The sequence below is a fragment of the Symphalangus syndactylus genome, chromosome 20, assembly GCF_028878055.3.
Source record: "Symphalangus syndactylus isolate Jambi chromosome 20, NHGRI_mSymSyn1-v2.1_pri, whole genome shotgun sequence".
Classification (NCBI taxonomy): Eukaryota; Metazoa; Chordata; class Mammalia; order Primates; family Hylobatidae; genus Symphalangus; species Symphalangus syndactylus.
In genome coordinates this window covers 17,436,500-17,459,519 of record NC_072442.2, presented here as the reverse complement: position 1 = coordinate 17,459,519, position 23,020 = coordinate 17,436,500, and the positions used below count along the sequence as shown (strand labels likewise).

The 23,020-nt window shown below is 36.9% G+C and overlaps 1 protein-coding gene across 10 annotated transcripts in view; it reads right to left on the bottom strand.

The window, feature by feature from the left end:
* The window catches only part of BCAS3 (BCAS3 microtubule associated cell migration factor), a 727,466-nt gene that overhangs the window by 454,592 nt on the left and 249,854 nt on the right, over positions 1-23,020 (bottom strand). For all 10 annotated transcript variants that reach the window (XM_055257582.2, XM_055257584.2, XM_055257583.2 and 7 more), the window contains exon 13: positions 11,377-11,470. In XM_055257582.2, the coding sequence (XP_055113557.1) occupies positions 11,377-11,470 (94 nt within the window). The remainder of the gene's footprint in view (positions 1-11,376; positions 11,471-23,020) is intronic.

Here is a 23,020-nt window from a genome sequence, read left to right as displayed (position 1 = left end):
GACATTTATGCAGCCAAAAGACACATGAAAAAATGCTCATCATCACTGGCCATCAGAGAAATGCAAATCAAAACCACAATGAGATACCATCTCACATCAGTTAGAATGGCCATCATTAAAAAGTCAGGAAACAACAGGTGCTGGAGAGGATGTGGAGAAATAGGAACACTTTCACACTGTTGGTGGGACTGTAAACTAGTTCAACCATTGTGGAAGTCACTGTGGTGATTCCTCAGAGATCTAGAACTAGAAACACCATTTGACCCAGCCATCCCATTACTGGGTATATACCCAAAGGATTATAAATCATGCTGCTATAAAGACACATGCACACGTATGTTTACTGCGGCACTATTCACAATAGCAAAGACTTGGAACCAACCCAAATGTCCAACAAGGATAGACTGGATTAAGAAAATGTGGCACATATACACCATGGAATACTATGCAGCCACAAAAAATGATGAGTTCATGTCCTTTGTAGGGACATGGATGAAGCTGGAAACCATCATTCTCAGCAAACTAACGCAAGGACAAAAAACCAAACACCGCATGTTCTCACTCATAGGTGGGAATTGAACAATGAGAACACATGGACACAGGAAGGGGAATATCACATACTGGGGCCTGTTGTGGGGTGGGGGGAGAGGGGAGGGATAGCATTTGGAGATATATGTAATGTTAAATGACGAGTTACTGGTGCAGCACACCAACATGGCACATGTATATATATGTAACTAACCTGCACGTTATGCACATGTACCCTAAAACTTAAAGTATAAAAAAAAAAAAAAAAAAAAGGTCAGTGAGTCTCAGCTTGGCTAAATGGGTGCTCAAAGAACCATGTATCATAGTACTTAAATGAAAATATAACAGACATGAATCAGGGTTCTGGCCCAAATGTTCAGAAACTAAGTAACTAAGTAACAAATGATAATGATTAGATGAAAAATAAAGTTTCAAAGATAGTCATCAAGTATGCTGTATCAAATTGTACATCGGTTAACACATTTTGGGTATATGAGCACATGTTGAAAACATTATGAAATGAACAAGTGTCTCTGGAAATTTAGGTTTGATTACCTACAGGAGCAGTATCAAAGCATGACTCTGTGACTATGTTACAGAACAAGTATATATAAGAACAATGGCTGATCCATAAAAAAGATGACTGGGTAGGCAGGCATTCTGCGCACAACCAAATTATATATTTACTTATTCAACGTCTTCTTAGAAACAATCAAAGGAACAAAGGGAAAATTATAAAATCAGTTCATTTTTAATTATTATATCAATAATTAATACTATAAACTATTTAATTAACTATAATTGTATTTAATAGTATTATTTTACATTGTTGTACTGTTAAAACTATATTAACATTACATTTATTAATTCTCAATTCTAATTGATAAACATTACCTCCACTTTCTTAGCATTCTAGATATCCTTTTTAGACTTCAGATGCATGGAAGAATTAATCAGATTTTTCATTTCGTCTATGTTAATAAGTCCATACATAAACCTTCTCTTGCTATTTGTGTTGTGCTGTGTTGTGTTGTGTTGTGTTGTGTTGTATTGCATTCCTCCACCTCCTGGGTTCAAACAATTCTCGCGCCTCAGCCTCCCAAGTACCTGGGATTACAGGTACGGGCACGAGCCACCACATCCGGCTGATTTTTGTATTTTTAGTAGAAATGGGGTTTCACCATGTTGGACAGGCTGGTCTCAAGCTCCTGAGCTCAAGTGATTCGCCCACCTCGGCCTCCCAAAGTGCTAGGATTACAGGTATGAGTCACTGCACCCAGCCTCTTACTGTTTTTACATTTTCTCTTTGCTCCTCCATTCCTGCACCCACTCTTCATTTCTCACTGCTCCCGACCACAGGTACTCACCTTACTATATATAATAAATCTCTTTGAAATGAATATATATCTTTGGGAAATATTTAGGCTATTTTTAGAGCAATGTTCAAAAAATATTTAATATATGGCAAGATACAGGCCAATCTGAATAAAAATAGTGAAACAAGGTGCCCACCATCCCCCACCAGGGAGGGAGGCCCAGAGGCAATTGGGAGGGGCAAGAAGTATTCAAGTACTTCAGTGTTTAACAACCGGTAAGGGTGTACTGATAAATGAAAAGTTGAAATCAACAGCTGCTTTGCATGTATGTACCTGACTATACAGATCCTTCTTCACCTTTTGCAAAATTAAATACTATGTTTATATTATTGTAAGTATTTATATCTGTTGTAGACAGGTCTATTTTTACAGGTATACGTGTTGATTCCACATTTTTACGTAGTATCCCAATGTATGCATTCACATCTTCCATGAGTTCATTCACTATTAACTGAGCACCTTTATTCAATTAAGTGGTAGTGCTGTAGCAATAGTGATGAAGAACGGGCAAGGCTCTTCACTTACTGATGGAACCCAGGGCTACATTAGGACTTTAGGTGGGACCTGGGTGGGCATTTTTGTCTTCATGGGCCCTCTCCTCCAGGAAAAAATATTTAAAGTTATATTTTTTTTACTCCATTCTATTAACTTAAAACCATGTGTTTTTTTTTTCTGCTTTTAAAGAAATCAGAAGATTATAGCGAGGTTCTAAAAGTATTGTGGTCCCTAGACACTGTACCTACTACCTAATGGTAAGTCACCCCTACAAAGATCCCCCTCTTACACAACTACAGTGCCACAATGAACAGAGAGCAAACAGAACTAATTCTTCAGAGAGTAAATCCATTACATGAGTAAAGGACACCACTTTACAAGATGATGAAACAAGAGAGTAAGTATAAACCTACTATGGAAACATCCTCTTCTAATGAAAAAAGGAAATAAATTCTTCAAGTTGCCTTTGCATTGTGAATGAAAATAATATAGGTGTCTGATAGCGATAAACCAGAAGCTGTCAGATTAAAAATCTCAAGCTATGTTATGCTGTAGATCTGTGATGCATTATAGATGTTAAAAACAAATCAAGACATGGTATTCTTCTAACCACTTGCTAGAATCAATGGGAAAACTTTTATGTCCAAAAAGAAAAACCTAAACTTCTGTAATGATTAACCCAAGACCACAATCACCTTTTAATATGTATCATTTAAGTAACCAGAAGAATTTCAAGTCTAAAGATGCAGCCAAGCCATCTAAAGGGGTACATATTTACTGTTTCACTAGAGATTCAACACTCATTTTCCTCTTATTAATGGATGGAAAAGCAATTTCCCTGCCAAGGAGGGGTAATTATTTAAAATGTAGATGTGTTGTACTTTACATTTCTCAGTTGCTCAGCTGGCAGAAGTAATGCCTCTGGAAAGCAAATCAATTATTTACTGAATTAAAGGTGGCAGGTCTGTTCATGTCAGGCTTATTGCACAGAATTGAGGATTTCTTCCTTATGTTTCTAACGATAGTTTGATAAATAAGAAATAGTTTGTTGTCCAAAAATATAACAGTATACTAATCTATTGTTCTTATTACATAAAAATGTCATTTCCATGAGGTCCTTTTTTTTTTTTTTTTTTTTTGAGACGGAGTCTCGCTCTGTCACCCAAGCTGGAGTACAGTGGCACCATCTCGGCAACCTCTGCCTCCTGGCTCAAGCGATTCTCCCGCCTTAGCCTCCCCAGTAGCTGGGATTACAGGCGTGTGCCACTACACCCAGCTGATTTTTGTATTTTTAGTAGAGACGAGGTTTCGCCATGTTGGCCAGGCTGGTCTCAAACTCCTGACCTCAAGTAATCTGCCCTCCTCAGCCTCCCAAAGTGCTGGGATTACTGGGATGAGCCACCGCTTCCAGCCTCCATGGGGCATTTTAAATTAGTATCTATTACATATTTCAGTTTTAGTTATCTGTGATATGTATCTGCAGGTATTATAATTTGCCATCATGGATCACTCCCAATATACAGAGATGGAGACAATTCTTATTCAAACCACAATTTACACATAAGTTGATTTTATTCAACAAATGAATAACAACATTGAATAAATGTCTTAATTTTGCTCTGTTATATTTTTTCCATGATTACAATTATGAAGTAATCCAATGGAATTAATTATTGTAATTATTCAATGTACATTTACTCAGTATCAAGTATGTGAAAGCTACTGAGCTAATACTTGGGGACAAAATATTAACAAAAGCTTACCTCTAACAGAGAACACATTGAAAAGACACTCTGATGGATGTAAATAATTTAAAAACTAGGATGAAGGTGATTGATAATAATGAAAACAGAAACAAGTAATATCTATTGAGGTTACTCTATTTGTTAGATATTATTTTATTTTTTATTTTTTTTAGACAGGGTCTTGCTCTGTCACCCAGGCTGGAGCACAGTGGCGCGATCTCAGCTCACTGCAACTTCTGCCTCCCAGGCTTAAGCAATCCTCCTGCCTCAGCCTCCCAAGTAGCTAGACCTACAGGTGTGCACCACTACACCCAGCTAATTTTTGTATTTTTTGTGGAGACAGAGTTTCACTATGTTGCCTAGGCTGGTCTCTAACTCCTGAGCTCAAGCCTCCCAAAGTATTGGGATTAAAGGTGTGAGCCAGTGCACCTGGCCAGGTATTATTTTAGATACCATTACTAGCCCCCATTTTATTGATGAGGAAACTGAGGCATTGAGTGTGACAAGCAGATTAACTAGCTTGCCCAATTAGGTGACAAGGTGAAGGAGGAAGGGGAATATGACATTTTATGTAGACTCACGGAAGACTTCTTAAATGATATTTAAGATAGGAAACAGTGTAAGAGTTAGCCAGGCAAAAGAAGATTCCGGCCGGGCGTGGCGGCTCACGTCTGTAATCCTAGTACTCTGGGAAGCCGAGGTGGGCAGACTGCCTGAGCTCAGGAGTTTGAGACCAGCCTGTGCAACATGGTAAAATGCCATCTCTACTGAAAAATACAAAAAATTAGCCAGGTGTGGTGGCACGTGCCTGTAATCTCAGCTACTCAGGAGCCTGAGGCAGGAAAATCGCTTGAACCCAGGAGGTGCAGGTTGCAGTGAGCTGAAATTGTGCCAGTGCACTCCAGCCTAGGCAACAGAGTGAGACTCCATCTCAAAAAATAAAAATAAAAAATAAAGTTTATTAATTTTGTTTAAAGTTCCTTGAAAATGTTATTCACTTTGTCCCTGAGAGCAACAAATTTACACTGCCCATATTGAATCTGCCCAGATCTAACCATGGGGATCAATCTGGTACTTCTAAACAAATCATAAATGCTGCCACTAAAATATTTGTTTTAATTCTGGCCTCAAAGTCATAGCTAATAAATAAGAATGGGAATTTAAAAATTGAAAAATAAAATGAATGCAGCTGCTGAACTAGAAGTTTCACAGATCTATTTAATAGCATCACTTCATGCCTTTTCTGAATAGGTCCCATACGAGACAGAAATGTATGCCACCCAGTCAACCAACCTACATGGTCTCCTAAATTCATTTTGCAGTGTTATTCCATCATGTACATTTTATAGCATTTTTAACATTTCCCAGGAAGTGGCTATGGGCCTGGTTTGTTCTTGGATTTTGTTGTCCAGGACGTGTTTATAATACTGTTGTCTAAACATATGTCTTTCTTTTAAAAAGACTAAAAGGGCTGGACGCAGTGGCTCACGTCTGTAATCCCAACACTTTGGGAGGCCGAGGCAGGCAGATTACCTGAGGTCAGGAGTTCAAGACCAGCTTAGCCAACATGGCAAAACCCCGTCTCTACTAAAAAAAATACAAAAGTTAGCTGGGGTGCAGTGGCGCACACCTGTAATCCCAGCTACTCGGGAGGCTGGGGCAAGAGAATCGCTTGAACCTGGAGGCGGAGATTGTGGTGGGCCGAGATCACACTACTGCACTCCAGCCTGGGCAACAGAGCAAGACTCCGTCTCAAAAAATGAATGAATAAAGACTAAAAGGAATTTATTTATATTCTTAAGTGTAACAGTGACAAGCACAGGTAAACTGGTTTGAGTAAGATCAGCTTTAAAAACAAAAGTCATGCAATCACCTTTTTGGCATGTGTTGTTTGTTTTACATAAACTTCCCTAAACTAGTAAAAAGTATTCTAACAAGCAATCCTGTTATTATTAGCCATATTACATACCCCATGAAAATGCCTTTAACCAAATTAGATAATTATTAGAGGGCTAAAACTTCCTAATATAAATTTTAAAACATATATGGTTACATGTATGGGTAAAGAAGGACTGGAGTATGTCATTGGAGGATCTATTAGTTATATTTTGGAAAAAGCCAATTTAAATTGAAAACTGTATCTACTGTGTTAAGGCCTATTGAAATTACATATCTTTTTACAAAACGCAAATTAATAAAAGTTCAGAAGCTAACAAATATAATTCAGCCAGTGTGCAGAGAACTGCCTCATTTTACTTAATTTTTAAATTTTTTTTCCAGACAAGCTCTTACTCTGTAACCCAGGCTAGAGTGCAACGGTGGGATCAGCTCACTGCAGCCTTAACTTCTTGGTTCAAGCAAGTCTTCCATCTCAGCCTCCCAATTAAGTAGCTGGGACTACAGGCACGCGCCACCATGCCCAGCTAATTTTAAAAAATTTTGTTTAGATACAGGATCTTGGTATGTTGCCCAGGCTGGTCTCAAACTCCTGGCCTCAAGTGTTGGTCCCCCCATCTCAGCCTCCTGGGTCACCGGGATTATGAGCAATGTGCCCAGCTCCTACCTCATCTTATAATGTCACATTTCTTAATCACATTAGTAAATTTATGATTTACTAGTGGGAAGGACTTAAATGAAGGGTGCTAGAAAATATATCATTTTATCTCACAAAAACATTTTTAAAACTATAAGACAAATAATAATTTAAGGGAAAAAAACCCAGCTACTGAGGTAGCTATGCATTTACAAATAGCAATGCAGTTCCCTCACTAAAACATGTCCTCTGCGTGTGTGTGTGTATATGTATGTATACCAATCAGAAGGGTTAGAAGAGTAAATATGAACCAGAAACTAGCAAAGCAAAACAAAATGTCACCTAAGGATACGAGCTGATTAATGGTTAGAAGCCATGGCTAACCCCAATTACTTTTTGTACAAAGCTGGGTAGCTACTGACTAGCACTTGCTAATTAAAAAAAAGAAAGAAAAAAATCCAGACTTCTACATCATTGAGAATTGAGCACTTTCTGCATCCTTGCTCATAATCAAGTAATAAGTCAATATTCAGAACAGCAAAAATACTCAAAGCTGAAAGTAAATAATTAAGACGAATTGTAAGTAATTGCCTACCAGCTACTATAAAGCATTGTGCAAACCAACTGTATGAGTGGTTGCTGAGTTATAAACCCTCCACTGAATACAGATATCTAAACAGGTATGAAGGATTTATAAAATGTTGCAGAAATGAGGACACATTGAAAAACATATCTGTGCACAACAAACTAATGAGTCCACTATACAGACTATGGTTCACAATCTATTTCAAATGTGCCATATTTTTCTTGACTCTTTCATTCAAATAATATTTATGGTGCCAGGCACTGAATCATTATTTTCTAATTAAATATCTCTCAGGTCCCAGCTTGGAACTGATTTCCTTTTGAAGAACTATCTCCAAAACCAGGCTAATATTTATCCCCTAGCATGCTGTCCTTACTTCACAAAGGGTTTTCCTTCCTTAAGACCCTACTTGTGCATTTGTAACTAACCAGCAAGCAGACTCTATGCATAGGGACTATCTCTTATTAAGTGAATTACCAAGACTTAGCAAGACAAGGTGAATAGAGTCACTAGTGAAAGAGGTATCTTCCAATGTGTTAGCTGAAACAGGTGAAATCACACCAGCAAGCTTCAACCTTTTTGATAAAGGGTTCTAAAACATTTTTCTAGTGTGGATCCTTTTAGCAATATGACGAAGCCAAGAACCACTTTCTCAGAATGAAATTAAAACACAAAATAAAATACTTAAGATTTTAAAAAATTAAAAGTAGTATAAGTGCTTTTTTGTTAATATATTAAATTATAGGCTCTATCATAATTTTGAAGCATAAGCAATATTTAGAGAATTATATATAAATGTGAAATGATATAAAAATAACCATTATTTTCATCACTCACAAGTTTACAGGTACAGTTAACTAATTAGCATCTCCATATAGGATTATTTCCAATGATATTAACAGGCTTCATAGATTGCTATATGAAACAATTATGTAATACCAGAACAAGGAAACTCTATACACCATGAACCATTTCAAAGTGAATAAATTCCAGAAGAACTTTAGTAGAATCTCATCAAAATTTCTATAGAAAAATAAAGAAAGGACCGGGCGTGGTGGCTCATGCCTGTAATCCCAGCACTTTAGGAGACCGAGGCAGGTAGATCGTGAGGTCAAGAGATCGAGACCATACTAGCCAACATGGTGAAACCCCGTCTCTACTAAAAATACAAAAAAAAATTAGCTGGGCATGGTACACGCCTGTAGTCCCAGCTACTCGGCAAGCTGAGGCACAAGGATCGCTTGAACCTGAGAGGCGGAGGTTGCAGTGAGCTGAGATCGTGCCACTGCACTCCAGCCTGGTAACAGAGCGAGACCCTGTCTCAAAAAAACAAACAAAAAAAGAAAGAAAGAAAGAAAGAAAGAAAGAAAGAAAGAAAGAAAGAAAGAAAGAAAGAAAAAATAAAAGAATTAAAAAGTACTGAACTGACCTATCACTTTCATTGTCAAAATAGAGACTACCATGCCTAATACAGTGCCATACATCTACAGTGGGGAATAGTTCAAAACAATTCACTAAGTTTCCTATTACTCCGAGACACCATGCCAAGCACTAGAGATACAAAGATTAATGACATCTGATCTCTTTGTAGGAGGAACAGATAAGTTAGCAAGGGAAACACATATTTAAACAAATGACTGTCACAAAATAAATTCCATCATAGTTATAAACCTAGTGTCCCAGCAACACAGAAAAATAGGTATAAATATTGCTATTTTTAACCTTATTGTATAAACACAAATGTGAGAGGTCAAAGAAATCAAATGGCAAATGTAGATCAAAATTATGAAACCATTTTATGATGACTGCAACACTCTTTATATTATATAATATGTTCTTCTTATAATGCAAAGTCATAGGAAAAAAATACAGCTGCCAGTGTCAGAAGCACTGTAGGGTTATATGAAATACATACTAACACAAAGGAGATTTGACATAACAGATAGAATATCAATATGAGTCATACTGGTTATTCCAAGTGGAGTGCTACAAGTGACACAACTTCCAGGCTGTTTTTTCACATTTAACTTAATTCCCACAACACTCACAGAATTTCAATAAATCTTGCCTTTATTAATTAAATCAATCCTACTGATTACCACTCACTATAAAAATCCTGTTCCGTTAATGAAAGATGACTTATTAAGATATTAGAGGGTAGATTATTCAAAGTGCTTTATAAAATAATATCTCTATATAATGATAATCTCTTACTATCATTCTTTATTTGAAAAGATGAAAAGAAGGGGAAAAGGACTGGCTTTTCCCATCAATTTTAAGTGATATAATCATTTCTGAAAACTAAGATTAAAAATAGTATGCTCCTTAGATACATCGACCAAATGGATAAGATTTGAAAAGACTGCAAGTTTATGATGACTATACCAGCTCTGAAAACAAAAGAGCAGTTTTATTTACAAAGTATTTTTAAAATACAGATTGAGCATTCCTAATCTGAAAAACCAAAATCCTCACAAAAATTTATGTTCTTCTTATAATGCAAACCAAAATGCTCTGAAATGCTCCAAAACTGGAGCACTGACATGATGCCACAACTGGAGAATCCACACCTGACCTCATGTACAAAGTCTCAGTTAAAATGCAGTCAAAACTATGTTTCATGCACAAAATCACTTAAAATATTGTATAAAATCACCTTCAGGCTATGTGTATAGGGTATACATGAAACAAATAAATTTTGTATTTAGACTTGGGTCCCACCGCCAAGATAACTCATTATATATGCAAATATTCCAAAATCAAAAAAAAAAATCTAACATCAGAAAGACTTCTGGTCCCAAGCATTTCAGATATAAAGTACTCAACCTGTAACTTGTTTCCTACCACTGGAAGTATTACACCAACTCCTTACTGTGAAAATTGGTCATTTAAAAGAAAAAGAGAGAGAGAGAATTAGGCATTTATACCACTTTTGATATACAGGAGAAATGCTGTTTACTCCTGGCTGATGAGAGAAAACATTTTCTATAGAAGAATAACAGTCAATAAATGCAGAGACCAGGACAGAATTAAGAAAACAACCCACCATTCTACAACCTTCAATGTAACAAAATTATTAATTAAAAAGTTGCTTCAGAAATAATGTCAAAATGACATACTGTAGAGTACTTGTTAATCTCCATAAGAAAAACCTGTTTCCAATAATGTAGATACTTGATAGTCATTACCTTACTCATGTGATCAAATATAGCACCACAAATAGGGAGACAACCTAAAATAATGTGTCTCCTATTGGGTTGAAATGATGTAGACAGCAATACTTACGAAGTTTACAAACAAACAAGCAAAAACTCCTTAGCCTGAATGGATTTATACCTCTAGACTTAACTTCCAGTTAAACAGATAGATATCCAGGGAATGGAGAAATACAAAAACATTATCATAATGAAAAAAATTTGGCCAAGCATGGTGGCAATACTTTGGGAGGCTAAGGCAGGAGAATTGCTTGAGGCCAGGAGTTCAGGACCAGCCTGGGCGGCATAGTGAGAATCTGTCTTTATCTTTTAAAAAAAAATAGTAAAATTAAATAAAAATTTAAAAATCTTACAAATGCAGAATGTAAGACAACTACTCTGGATATTGTGAAAAGAAAATTAAGAGTACAAATCATATGTGATATTAAAAGGAACTAAAAAGATATAACAAAATGTAAGGAGTAAACCTTAAGAAGAAACAGAAAAAGAGCACCACTAAAAAAAAACTGAGAAAATTAAATTAGCTTACAAAGTGTTGCAAGTTACACAGAAACTTCAAGTTACAAAAAAAATGCTGCTCATATCCATTAATATTCTAGTTTGGAATACTGAAGTTCTTGGAGTAATTATAAACAGAAATTCATGTAACTCAACAGCATTGTTTAAATGGCTGCTATTTAATAGCTACTTTATTGAGAATAAAACTAATTTAAGAGGGATTTTAGAAGGGTACTAAATTTTTATTATAAATGCCTTTATTCAATATAATGACTTAATAACTTTTCTGATATGTACTGATACATGAAGAAAAGTCAGATTCCATATTCCATATTTGGCTGGAAAACCCATTATATGAATGGTCTACGAAAAAAAAAAAAAAGACAGAGAGCGAACTTACCACTTGTATTAAAAGCCATGCAGCACACTGGCTTCTCATGGGCAGGGAAGTGGGCCACAATGCCATCACTGTCAGAATCCTCACTCACAAGCACCTTCACAAAAGAAATAAAGACAAATGGAGGTAAATATTTTCTCACCAATAACCGAGCTTGAAGACTATAAGAAGGTACATCACAAACCACTGACCAAATAACATGTTTCCACTCTAGTAGATTATTCTTGCCAATATAAGGAGAGAATTCCAGTTTAGAATTGAGGAAGAGATATAACATGCCCCCAAGCACCAGTCATATAAACTCTAAAAAGAGTCAGCTGACTTGACTGTGGAAGACAGAAACAATTACTTCTTCAAGTATAGGTTCAGAGGAAAAACAAAATGATACAATCAACTATTTTCAATTCTTTACAAAATGTAATCACTTAGCGCTTTATCCAAGGACAGGAAATACAGGTCTTACTGTGTTATGGGATCTGCTGGGAAATCACAATTTTTTGCCCATTATTGAAATATAAGAACAGGGGAAAAACAACATAATTTGTTAAACATAAATAAACAGGTGTATAGAGAAATCATCCAATAACATTTTCATATTATAGTATGAACGTTGTGTTCTTCAACTCTCAGTTTATAGACAGAAATAGAACTTCTTTGAAATGACTATCAAATCATAAAAGCAGAGGTACATTAGAATAGGTACCTCTGTATCTCAAATGGAGTTTCTTTTATTCACTCCTCTTAATTTTTAAGGCTACACTGAAATATAATTTACATTCCATATAATTTCCCATCATAAGTTCAACAACTTTTTTTTAATGTTACTGTGTTTATTTATTGTTGTTTTTGTTATTCCTGACTCTTAATATAGAGTCTTAATCAGATGAGCATTCTGGCCTGGCCTCTGCAGGAGGGGCCTGTCTTTAGCCACGGACAAGAGGAGATTAAGGCCAGCATGATCCACAAGGTCAAGGGGCTGCAGAGCTCCCTAAGGCCAGTGTGCTGATGGACCCTTCAATATTGTATCCTACCCAGTGGATTAGCAGGATGGGGTGACTGATAGGAATCATTGTTGCCTCTATGGGAAAGTCTTATGGAGATGGGGGCTGATGGATGTTGAAGTTTAGCCATTACATTACAGTGAGAGAGATTACATTACTAAGTGTCAGAGACCCTGCTGGGCACTTTCTGTTACTGTCACAGGTGGCTTTCACAGTAACCTTTTTTTTTTTTTTTTTTTTTTTTTTTTGATACGGAGTCTCGCTCTGTCGCCCAGGCTGGAGTGCAGTGGCGCAGTCTCGGCTCACTGCAAGCTCCGCCTCCCGGGTTCACGCCATTCTCCCGTCTCAGCCTCTCCGAGTAGCTGGGACTACAGGCGCCCGCCACCACGCCCGGCTAATTTTTTGTAGTTTTAGTAGAGACGGGGTTTCACCGTGGTCTCGATCTCCTGACCTCGTGATCCGCCCGCCTCGGCCTCCCAAAGTGCTGGGATTACAAGCGTGAGCCACCGCGCCCGGCCCACAGTAACCTTTTAAGAGAGCTCTTTTCATTTTTCTTGTGCATGGCTGTCCAGTTGTTCCAGCATCATTTGCTGAAAAGACTATCTTTATTGTATTGTCTTTGCTCCTTGTATTTATATGGGACTATTTCTTGGCTCTCTATTCTGCTCAAGTGGATCAATTTGTCTATTCTTTGCCAATGCCACTCTGTCTTTCTAAAACTAATTTTTCGATTGACAAATTTTATACATTTATGGTGTACATCATGTTTATATATATATATGCACATACATACACACACACTGTGGAATGGATAAACCAAACAATTTAATAATATGTACACTACCTCACATACATATTTTGTGTGTGTGTGATGAGAATGCTTAAAGCTATTCTCATACTATTTTGAAATATACAATATGTTGTTATTAAGTTTAGTACAATAGATCTCTTGAAGTTCAACAACTTTTTAAAAATTGTTTTACTTATCTAATGTTTCAGAAAGAAAACCTATTACACCAATTTTGGATCATAATATTTAGATACAGAGAAATTTGATTTTAAGTAGCCTTGGAAGTTGTCCTACACTGGCAATGCTATTTTTTTTTCTTTCAAAAATGCATGTTAGAGTCAAGTCTTACTATGTGTAAAATACTCTGCTTAGAGCTCAGAATATAAACCAAATGTTATTCCTGCCCTGAAAGATACAGAGCAAATGACCAGAACAGTTATTTTATCAGTTACAACATATATGCAAATATAGCCCAAAAAAACAATGTACTTAAGCACCAAGATAGTATTTGTGTGTGTGAAAGCTTTACAAAGATACAACTTGCACACCATAAAAGCTACCCGTTTTAACTGTACAGTTCAATCATGCTATACAATATCATAACCATCACAACAAGCCATCATAAAAATGTCTGAAACGTTATCCTGTCAGATCTTTATGCCTTATTGATCTAGCTAGAACCTCCAATTCAATCTAGCTACAAATACATTGATTATATTGATCTTTTCAAATAATTTTAGACTTTTCCAATATTTCACTGTTTGCTGTTCCATCAGCTTCTATCCAGATCTTTATTATTTGCTTCATTAGTCTTTCATTGGTTATAATTTGCTCCTCTTTTTACAATCTTTTAAGGGAAACACTTAGATTATTAATTTCAGGCCATTTTCTTGTCCTAATATAAGCATTTAAAGCTGTAAATTTTCTTCCATATAATACTATAGTTCTACTCCATAAATTTTTATATGTTCTGTTTTCATTTTCATTCAATTCAAAATATTTGCTAATGTCCCTAAGCTTCTTTCTTTGACCCATGAGTTATTTACAAGTGTGTTTTATTTCCAAATATTTGGAGATTCCCCAAATCGAATTTTATTGATTTCCATTGTCCTTAGAGAAATACTCCTCATGACCTTAATCCTTTTAAAGTTATTAAGATCTGTTTCATGGCCAAGCATCTGTTCTATCATGTACAATGAATGTCCCAGATGCTTTTGAAAATAATGTGCATTCTGCAGTTTCGGGTGGTCAAGTTAGAAAATAGCGTTAATCATGTCTTCTAAGTCTTTTCTAATTTTCTATCTAGTTGTTCTATCAATTATTTTTTAATAGAGAAATAGTCGTACATGTTTACTAACATGCATGGGGAAAATTATGGAGTGCTTATTCCTATTAACTAATGAGAATAAATTATGGAAATCTTGAGCTGTAATAAACAGCTAAAATTGGGCCGGGCGCGGTGGCTCATGCCTGTAATCCCAGCAATTTGGGAGTCCGAGGCGGGGGGATCACAAGGTCATGAGTTCGAGACCAGCCTGACCAATATGGTGAAACCCTATCTCTACTAAAAATACAAAAATTAGCCGGGCCTGGTGGCGTGTGCCTATAATCCCAGCTACTCAGGAGGCTGAGGCAGGAGAATTGCTTGAACCTAGGAGGCGGAGGCTGCAGTGAGCTGAGATCGCGCCATTGCACTCCAGCCTCGGCAACAGAGCGAGACTCTGTCTCAAAAAAAAAAAAAAAAAGAGCTAAAATTTCTTCTTTCAATTTTGTCAGACTTTGTTCAATGTTTTTAGGGGATGTGTTGTTAGGTATTTATATACTAATAATTGTTTTATTAATTATACATATTAATAGTGGTTTTCCAGAACAAGTATTACTGAGAAAAAAAAAAGAAAAAAGTTTTATCTGTATTATGTATTAACAATTGTTTTATTATATTGACCCTTTTATCGTGAATGAAATGTCTCTCTTTTACTCCAGTAATACTTCTTGACGTAAAGTCTTTAATATTACTATGGCCACTCTAATTCTATTATGGTTATTGTTTACATGATATTTTTTAATTTCAACTTTTAGATACAAGGGGTGCATGTGCAGGTTTGTTACATGGAGATATTGCACCCAGGTAGTGAGCATAGTAGCCAATAGGAACCCATACTCCTCCTTCCTCCCTCCCCACTCTAGCAGTCTGCAATGTCTATTAATAGTTCCCATGTTTATGTCCATGTGTGGTCAATGTTTAGCTCCCACTTATAAGTGAGAACATGGAGTATTTGGTTTTTCATTTCTCCATCAATTTGCTTAAGATTTTGGCCTCCAGCTCCATATATATTGCTGTAAATGACATGATTTCATTCTCTTTATGGCTGTGTAGTATTCCATGGTGTATGTATAACACATTTCCTTTATTCAATCCACTGCTGGCGGGCACTTAGGCTGATTCCATGTCTTTGCTATTGTTAACAGCATGGTGATTAATACACAAGTACATGTCTCTTTTTGGTAGAGCCATTTATTTTCCTGTGGGTATGTACCCATTAGTGGGATTGCTGGGTCAAATGGTAGCTCTGTTTAAGTTCTTTGAGAAGTCTCCAAACTGCTTTCCACAGTGGCTGAACTAATGCAGACGCCCACCAGCAGTGTATACGTGTTCCCTTTTCTCCACAGCCCACCAGCATCTGTTGTTGTTGTTGTTATTTGAGATGGAGTCTTGCTCTGTCGCCCAGGCTGGAGTACAGTGGCATGATCTCGGCTCACTGCAACCTCTGCCTCCCGGGTTCAAGCGATTCTCCTGCCTCAGCCTCCCCAGTAGCTGGGACTATGGGCACCCGCCACCACGCCCAGCTAATTTTTTGTGTTTTTAGTGGAGACGGGATTTCACTGTGTTAGCCAGGATGGTCTTGATCTCCCGACCTCGTGATCTGCCTGCCTCGGCCTCCCAAAGTGCTGGGATTACAGACATGAGCCCCCAGGCCCAGCCGGTTTTTGACTTTTTAATAACAGCCATTCTGAATGGTGTTAAGATGGCATCTCATGTGGTTTTGATTAGCATTTCCCTGATGATGAGAGATGATGAGCATTTTTCCATATGTTTGTTGGCCCATACGTATGTCTTCTTTTAAGAAGTGTCTGTGTGTCCTTTGCCCATTTTTAATGCGGTTATTTGTTCTTTACTTGTTGATTTAAGTTCCTTATAGATGCTGGATATTAGACCTTTATCAGATAAACCATTTGCAAATATTTTCTCCCATTCAGTAGTTGTCTGTTTGCTCTGTTGATAGTTTTCTTTTGCTATGCAGAAGCTCTTTAGTTTAATCAGGTGTCACCTGTCGATATTTGATTTTTGTTGCAATTGCTTTTGGGGACTCAGCCAAAAATTATTTACCAAAGCAGATGTCAAAAAGGGTATTTCCTAGGTTTTCGTCTATGATTTTTAGTTTGAGGTCTTACATTAAAATTTTTAAAGCACGTGACGTATTTTTTATCATCCTTTTATTTTCAAACAAGTGGTCTTTGAATCTGAAGCAATTTGGGTCTGACACATTTGCCATTAATATATTGTTGGTATAATTGGATTTTAAGTTTGCCATTTTGCTATGTATATTTATATGTCTTAGGTGTTTGTTGTTCCTCCTATCTTCTTTTTTTGTGTTTAGAAAATATTTTTAGCATTAATATTTTAAGTCCTTTGATACTTTTTCTGAGTAATTTCTTAGTGGTAGTTGGAGGGATTACAATATGCATATTAACTTAACATCTATTTCAGGTTAATATTGATTAAATTCCAGTAAAATACAGCTCATTGATGGAATATACCGGCATCTGCTACCTACTCCTTTGAGTTATCATCTTCCTATGTATTACCAATTTAAAAATAACTTGTCATTATTTCAAAAAAAAAAAAAAAAAAACAGGAAAAAGCCTTCCCCTATGAAAGCCAATTTTAAAATTAGAAGTGGGCCAGGCACGGTGGCTCACGCCTGTAATCCCAGCACTTTGGGAGGTGAAGGTGGGTGGATCACGAGCTCAAAAGATCGAGACCATCTTGGCCAACATGGTAAAACCTTGTCTGTACTAAAAATACAAAAATTAGCTGGGCGTGGTGGCACACACCTGTAGTCCCAGATACTCGGGAGGCTGAGGCAGAAGAATCACTTAAACCCAGGAGGCAGAGGTTGCAGTGAACTGAGATCGCACCACTGCACCACTCCAACCTGGCAAAGAGTGAGACTTCATCTCAAGAAAAAAAAATTAGAAGTGTTATACCTGATGCACAGATATCAATGAAAGGACACAAGAAATATGAAAAAGCAAGGAAATATGACACCTCCAAAGAAACACAATTCTCCAACAATAGGTTTTAACCCCTCCAAAAAATGTATAAAATGCCTGAAAAAGAATTGAAAAAATGATATTAAAGAAGCCCAGTGGGATACAAGCAGACACAGACAACATGACAAAGAAATAAGAAAAACGATTCAGGATATGAAAAAGACATTCACCAAAGAGATAGATCTCATAAGAAAGAACCAAACAGAAATCCATAAACTGAAAACCTCAATGAATGACATAAAAATACAAGTGAGGCCGGGTGTGGTGGCTCACACCTGTAATCCCAGCACTTTGGGAGGCCGAGGCAGGTGGATCACGAGGTCAGGAGATGAGACCATCCTGGCTAACATGAGACCATTCTGGCTAACATGGTGAAACTCCGTCTCTACTAAAAAATACACAAAATTAGCTGGGCATGGTGGCGGCTGCCTGTAGTCCCAGCTACTCGGGAGGCTGAGGCAGGAGAATGGCGTGAACCCGGGAGGCGGAGCTTGCAGTGAGCCAAGATCACGCCACTGCACTCCAGCATGGGTGACAGAGCAAGACTCCATCTCAAAAAAAAAAAAAAAAAAAAAAAAAAAAATTGAGAAGCTTCAACAATAGACTAGATGAAACAGAAGAAAGAGATTTCAGTTTGACAGACAGGACTTTCAGACTAACCCAGTCAGATAAAAGAAAAATGGGTACAAATGGAGAATGGCGGGAACCCGGGAGGCGGAGCTTGCAGTGAGCCGAGTTTGCACCACTGCACTCCAGCCTGGGCGACAGAGCAAGACTCCGTCTCAAAAAAAAAAAAAAAAAAAAGAAAAATGGGTACAAATGTACACTTAGATCAAAGGAATAAGTTCTAACATTCCGTAGTAGAGTGACAATAGTTAACAACAATACATGGTACATTTAAAAACAGCTAGTAGTGAGGACTTAAAACGTTCTCTACACATAGAAATGCTAAGTGCTCATGGTTTTATATATCCTAAATACCCTGATTTGATGATTACACATTCTATGCATATAACAAAATATCACATGTACCCCAAAAATATGTACAAATATTATGTATCCATTTTTTAAAGATAACCAAATGGCCAATAAGCAAATGAAAAGAGGCTTCACGTCACTATTTCTTAGGTAAATACAAATTAAAACCATGATGAGATACTACTTTGCACTTATTAGGAGGGCCATTTACATCATTAGGATGGCCATTATTTTTAAAAAGAAAAATAACTAGTGTTGGGGTAAGGATATACAAGAAATTGAGACCCTTATCCATCACTGGACATTCGCTGGTGGGAATGTAAAATGGTCCAGCCACTGTGAAAAATAGTTAATTCCTCAAAAATTAAATATAGAATTACCATATGATCCAGCAATTTGACTTTTAGATACATAACCAAAAGTATTACAAGTAGAGACTCAATTAGAAACGTGTACACCAATGTTCACACAAGCATTATTCAAAATTGGCGAAAGGTGGTGGGGCACGGTAGCTCATGCTTGTAATCCCAGCACTTTGGGAGACCAAGGCAGGCAGATCACTTGAGGTCAGGAGTTCGAGACCAGTCTAGCCAACATAGCGAAACCTTGTCTCTACAAAAAATAGAAGAATTAGCCAGACATGGTGGCAGATGCCTGTAATCCAGCTACTTGGGAAGCTGAGGCAAGAGAATCGCTTGAACCCAGGAGGCAGCAGTTGTGGTGGGCCAACATTGTGCCACTGCACTCCAGCCTTGGTAACACAGCAAGACTCCATCTCAAAAAAAAAAAAAAAAAATTGGCAAAAGGTAGAAGTAAGCCAAATGTCCATCAATTAATAAATGGATAAACAAAATGTAGTATAGACATTCAATGGAATATTATGGAGCCTTTAAAAAGTATGAAATTCTGATATATGTTACGACAGGTATGAACCTTGAAAATATTATGCTAAGTGAAATAAACCAGACACAAAAGGACGAATATTGTAGGACTGCACTATGTGATGTACCTAGAAACAGGCAAATTCAAACACAGAAAGTAGAATGCTGGTTACCAGGGCCTGGGAAACAGAGTACTGGGAAGTTATTGTTTAATGGGCAGAGACTTTCAGTTTCAGATGGTGAAAAAGTTTTGGAAAGGGATAGTACCTGTACTGATAATTATATAACATTACAAATGTACTTAATGCCACTAAAATGTACATTTTATATTGTTAAATATTATATTGTTTGCATATACCACATTTTATTTATCCACCCATTCATCAGTTGATGAATATTTAGATTTTTTCTACTTTTTGGCTATTGCAAACAATGCTGCAAATATTCAGAGTTTTATCGTGGATATATATTAGTCATATAACTCTGTTTAACATTTTGGGAAGAACTTTGAAACTCTTTTACAAAGTGAATGCACAATTCTGACTATCAGGTTAGAAGGGTCCCAATTTCTGCTTATCAGCCACAGGTATATCTTTTTCAAAGAAATGTTTATTCAAATCCATTGCTCATTGAAAATTAGGTAGTCTTTTTATTTTTGAGTTATAAGACTTCTTTATATATTGTGAATACTGCTTATCAAAAATATGATTTACAAGTATTTTCTCCCCTTCTGTGAGTTGTCTTTTCATTTTCTTGATTGTGTCCACTGTAGCACAAATTTTTATTTTTTTATTTTTTATTTATTTATTTATTTATTTATTTTTGAGATGGAGTCTCGCTCTGTCGCCCAGGCTGGAGTGCAGTGGCGCAATCTCTGCTCACTGCAAGCTCCGCCTCCCGGGTTCACGCCATTCTCCTGCCTCAGCCTCTCCGAGTAGCTGGGACTACAGGCGCCCGCCACCACGCCCGGCTAATTTTTTTGTATTTTTAATAGAGACGGGGTTTCATCGTGGTCTCGATCTCCTGACCTCGTGATCCGCCCGCCTCGGCCTCCCAAAGTGCTGGGATTACAAGCGTGAGCCACCGCGCCCGGCAAATTTTTATTTTTATAAGGTTGTTTATGTCCCCATTTTTTAAAATATAAAAATATTAAGTATTTCTTACACATACATCAATCAACACACATCAGATGATGTTACAATTTCTAACGCAATCATCAAATATAATCTTATAAATTCATTAAGAAGGATATCTTACATATACCTTTATTTTTACCCACCCCATTGTTGTTCTTTCATTTTTGAAGTTCTAAGCCTTCTTTTATTGTCATTTCCTTGGAAAACTTCTTTCTGCCATTTTTAAGAGTTGATCTGCGAGTGATAGGTTCTCTTAGTTTTCCTTTTTCTAAGAATGCCTTTATTTCCCTTTCATTTCTGAAGTATATTTTCACTACAAATGGAATTTGGGGCTACCAGTTCATTTATTTCAGTACTTTAAAGATATTGTACCACTTTCTTCAGCTTCCATGGATTCAGTTGGGAAATCTGCTGTCCATCATACAGTGCTGGTGGGAATATAAAACAGCACAGGCACTTTGGAAAATAGTTGCACATTTCCTTTCTAAAAGTGCACTTATACAACTCAGCAATACTCTTGGGCATTTACAGAGAAATGAAAACATATCCACATTAAAAACCTTTACACAAATGATCACGACAGCTTTATTCATAATAGAAAAATGCTAGAAACAATGCAACTGTCCTTCAAGGGGTGAATAATTGAACAAACTGACACATTCATACAATGGAATACAACAGAGTGATTGAAAAGTACAAACTACAGCTGGGCGCGGTGGCTCACACCTGTAATCCCAGCACTTTGGGAGGCCGAGGTGGGCAGATCACGAGGTCAGGAGATTGAGACCATCCTGGCTAACATGGTGAAACCCCGTCTCTACTAAAAAATACACAAAATTAGCCAGGTGTGGTGGCGGGCACCTGTAGTCCCAGCTACTCAGGAGGCTGAGGCAGGAGAATGGCATGAACCTAGGAGGCAGAGTTTGCAGTGAGCCAAGATCGCACCACTGCACTCCAGCCTGGGTGACAGGGCGAGACTCCGTCTCAAAAAAAACAAACAAAAAAAAGTTCATCTTAAAATATTACATAATATATTATTCAATTTGCATAACATTGTCAGAGTCATAAAACTATAGAGATGGAAAACAGATTAGTGGTTATCAGGAAAAAGGGATGGGGTGGGATGAGGGATGGTCATGAAATACAAAGAAGTATGTGTTGATGAAACAGTTTAGAACAGTCCTGTATCTTAACTGTGGTGGGGGTTACATGAATGTATACATGGGATAAAATTTCACAGCCCTATACATGCCCACATAAACACACCAATGAATGCAGGTTAAACAAATAGAGAAAACTGAATAAGATCTGTAGCCTAGTTAACAGAGTGTATCATTGTCCATTTTCTGAGTTTTTTTTTTTAACCCACACCACTCAGAAAATTTTCTTGTTTTGGTACTATACTATAGCTACAAAATATATCATCATTCAGGTTAAGCTGGAGGAAGTAAGGTGAAAGGCATGCGCAACTCACTGTGAGTCTATAATTACTTCAAAACTAATAAAAATATAGAATATATTGCAAGCTTTTGAGTGGCTCAGTTTCTGATAAGTAAAAAATGGTATCAGTTTTAATTTGCAGCTTTCTCATTAATAACAAGTGAAGTTATGGGTATATTTTATATCATTTACATGTATAGTTGACCTCTGAACAACTCATGTTTACAAGTGCTGACCCCCTGCACAGCTGAAAATCTGCATATGACTTTCACTCCTCCAATACTTAACTACTAATAGCCTACTATTGACTAGAAGCCTAACTGATGACAAAAATTGTCAATTAACACATATTTCGTATATGTGTTATAGATTATATTCTTATAATAAAGTAAGAGAAAACATATTTACTGTTCATTAAGTGGAAGTGAATCAATTATAAAGGTCTTCATTTTCATTGTCTTCACTATGAGCAGGCTGAGGAGGAGGAGGAAAGGGAGGAAGAGAAGGGGTTGGTCTTGCGGTCTAAGGGCTGGTAGTGACAGAGAAAATCCACATATAAGTAGACCCGTGCAGTTCAAACCCATGTTGTTCAACGGTCAACCGTATTTTATTTTTTCTGTGAAATATTTATTTCTATCTTTTGCCCATTTTTCTACTTTAAACTTTATCTACAAGATTCCCTTTCCTTTCGTATATTATAACCCTACACCCTGTATGTTTCCTTCCAATACAATTGGCATTGAGTATTCAATTTGATGGCAGTAATAAAGACAGAAGCCATCCAGTAAAAAGGCACATTAATCTTACCACTACATAAGATTCTTTGAATGTTCTCTTTATGGACTTCACAAATATAGACAACCAGATACTTTTGGAAGAATCTTCTCCATTGCATCATCACCTAGCCTAAAACATTAAACCATTAATGTCAGAGATACTCCAGTATAATTTTCCTAAGACATGTAATCTTCACTCACCACTTATCACAGTAGGATGAACTCTTAAGTCTGTATTAACAACCTGACTACATTAAACAAAGCAGAGCCCATGAATTGATACAAGGTGGATAAGCCTTCATCACATGAA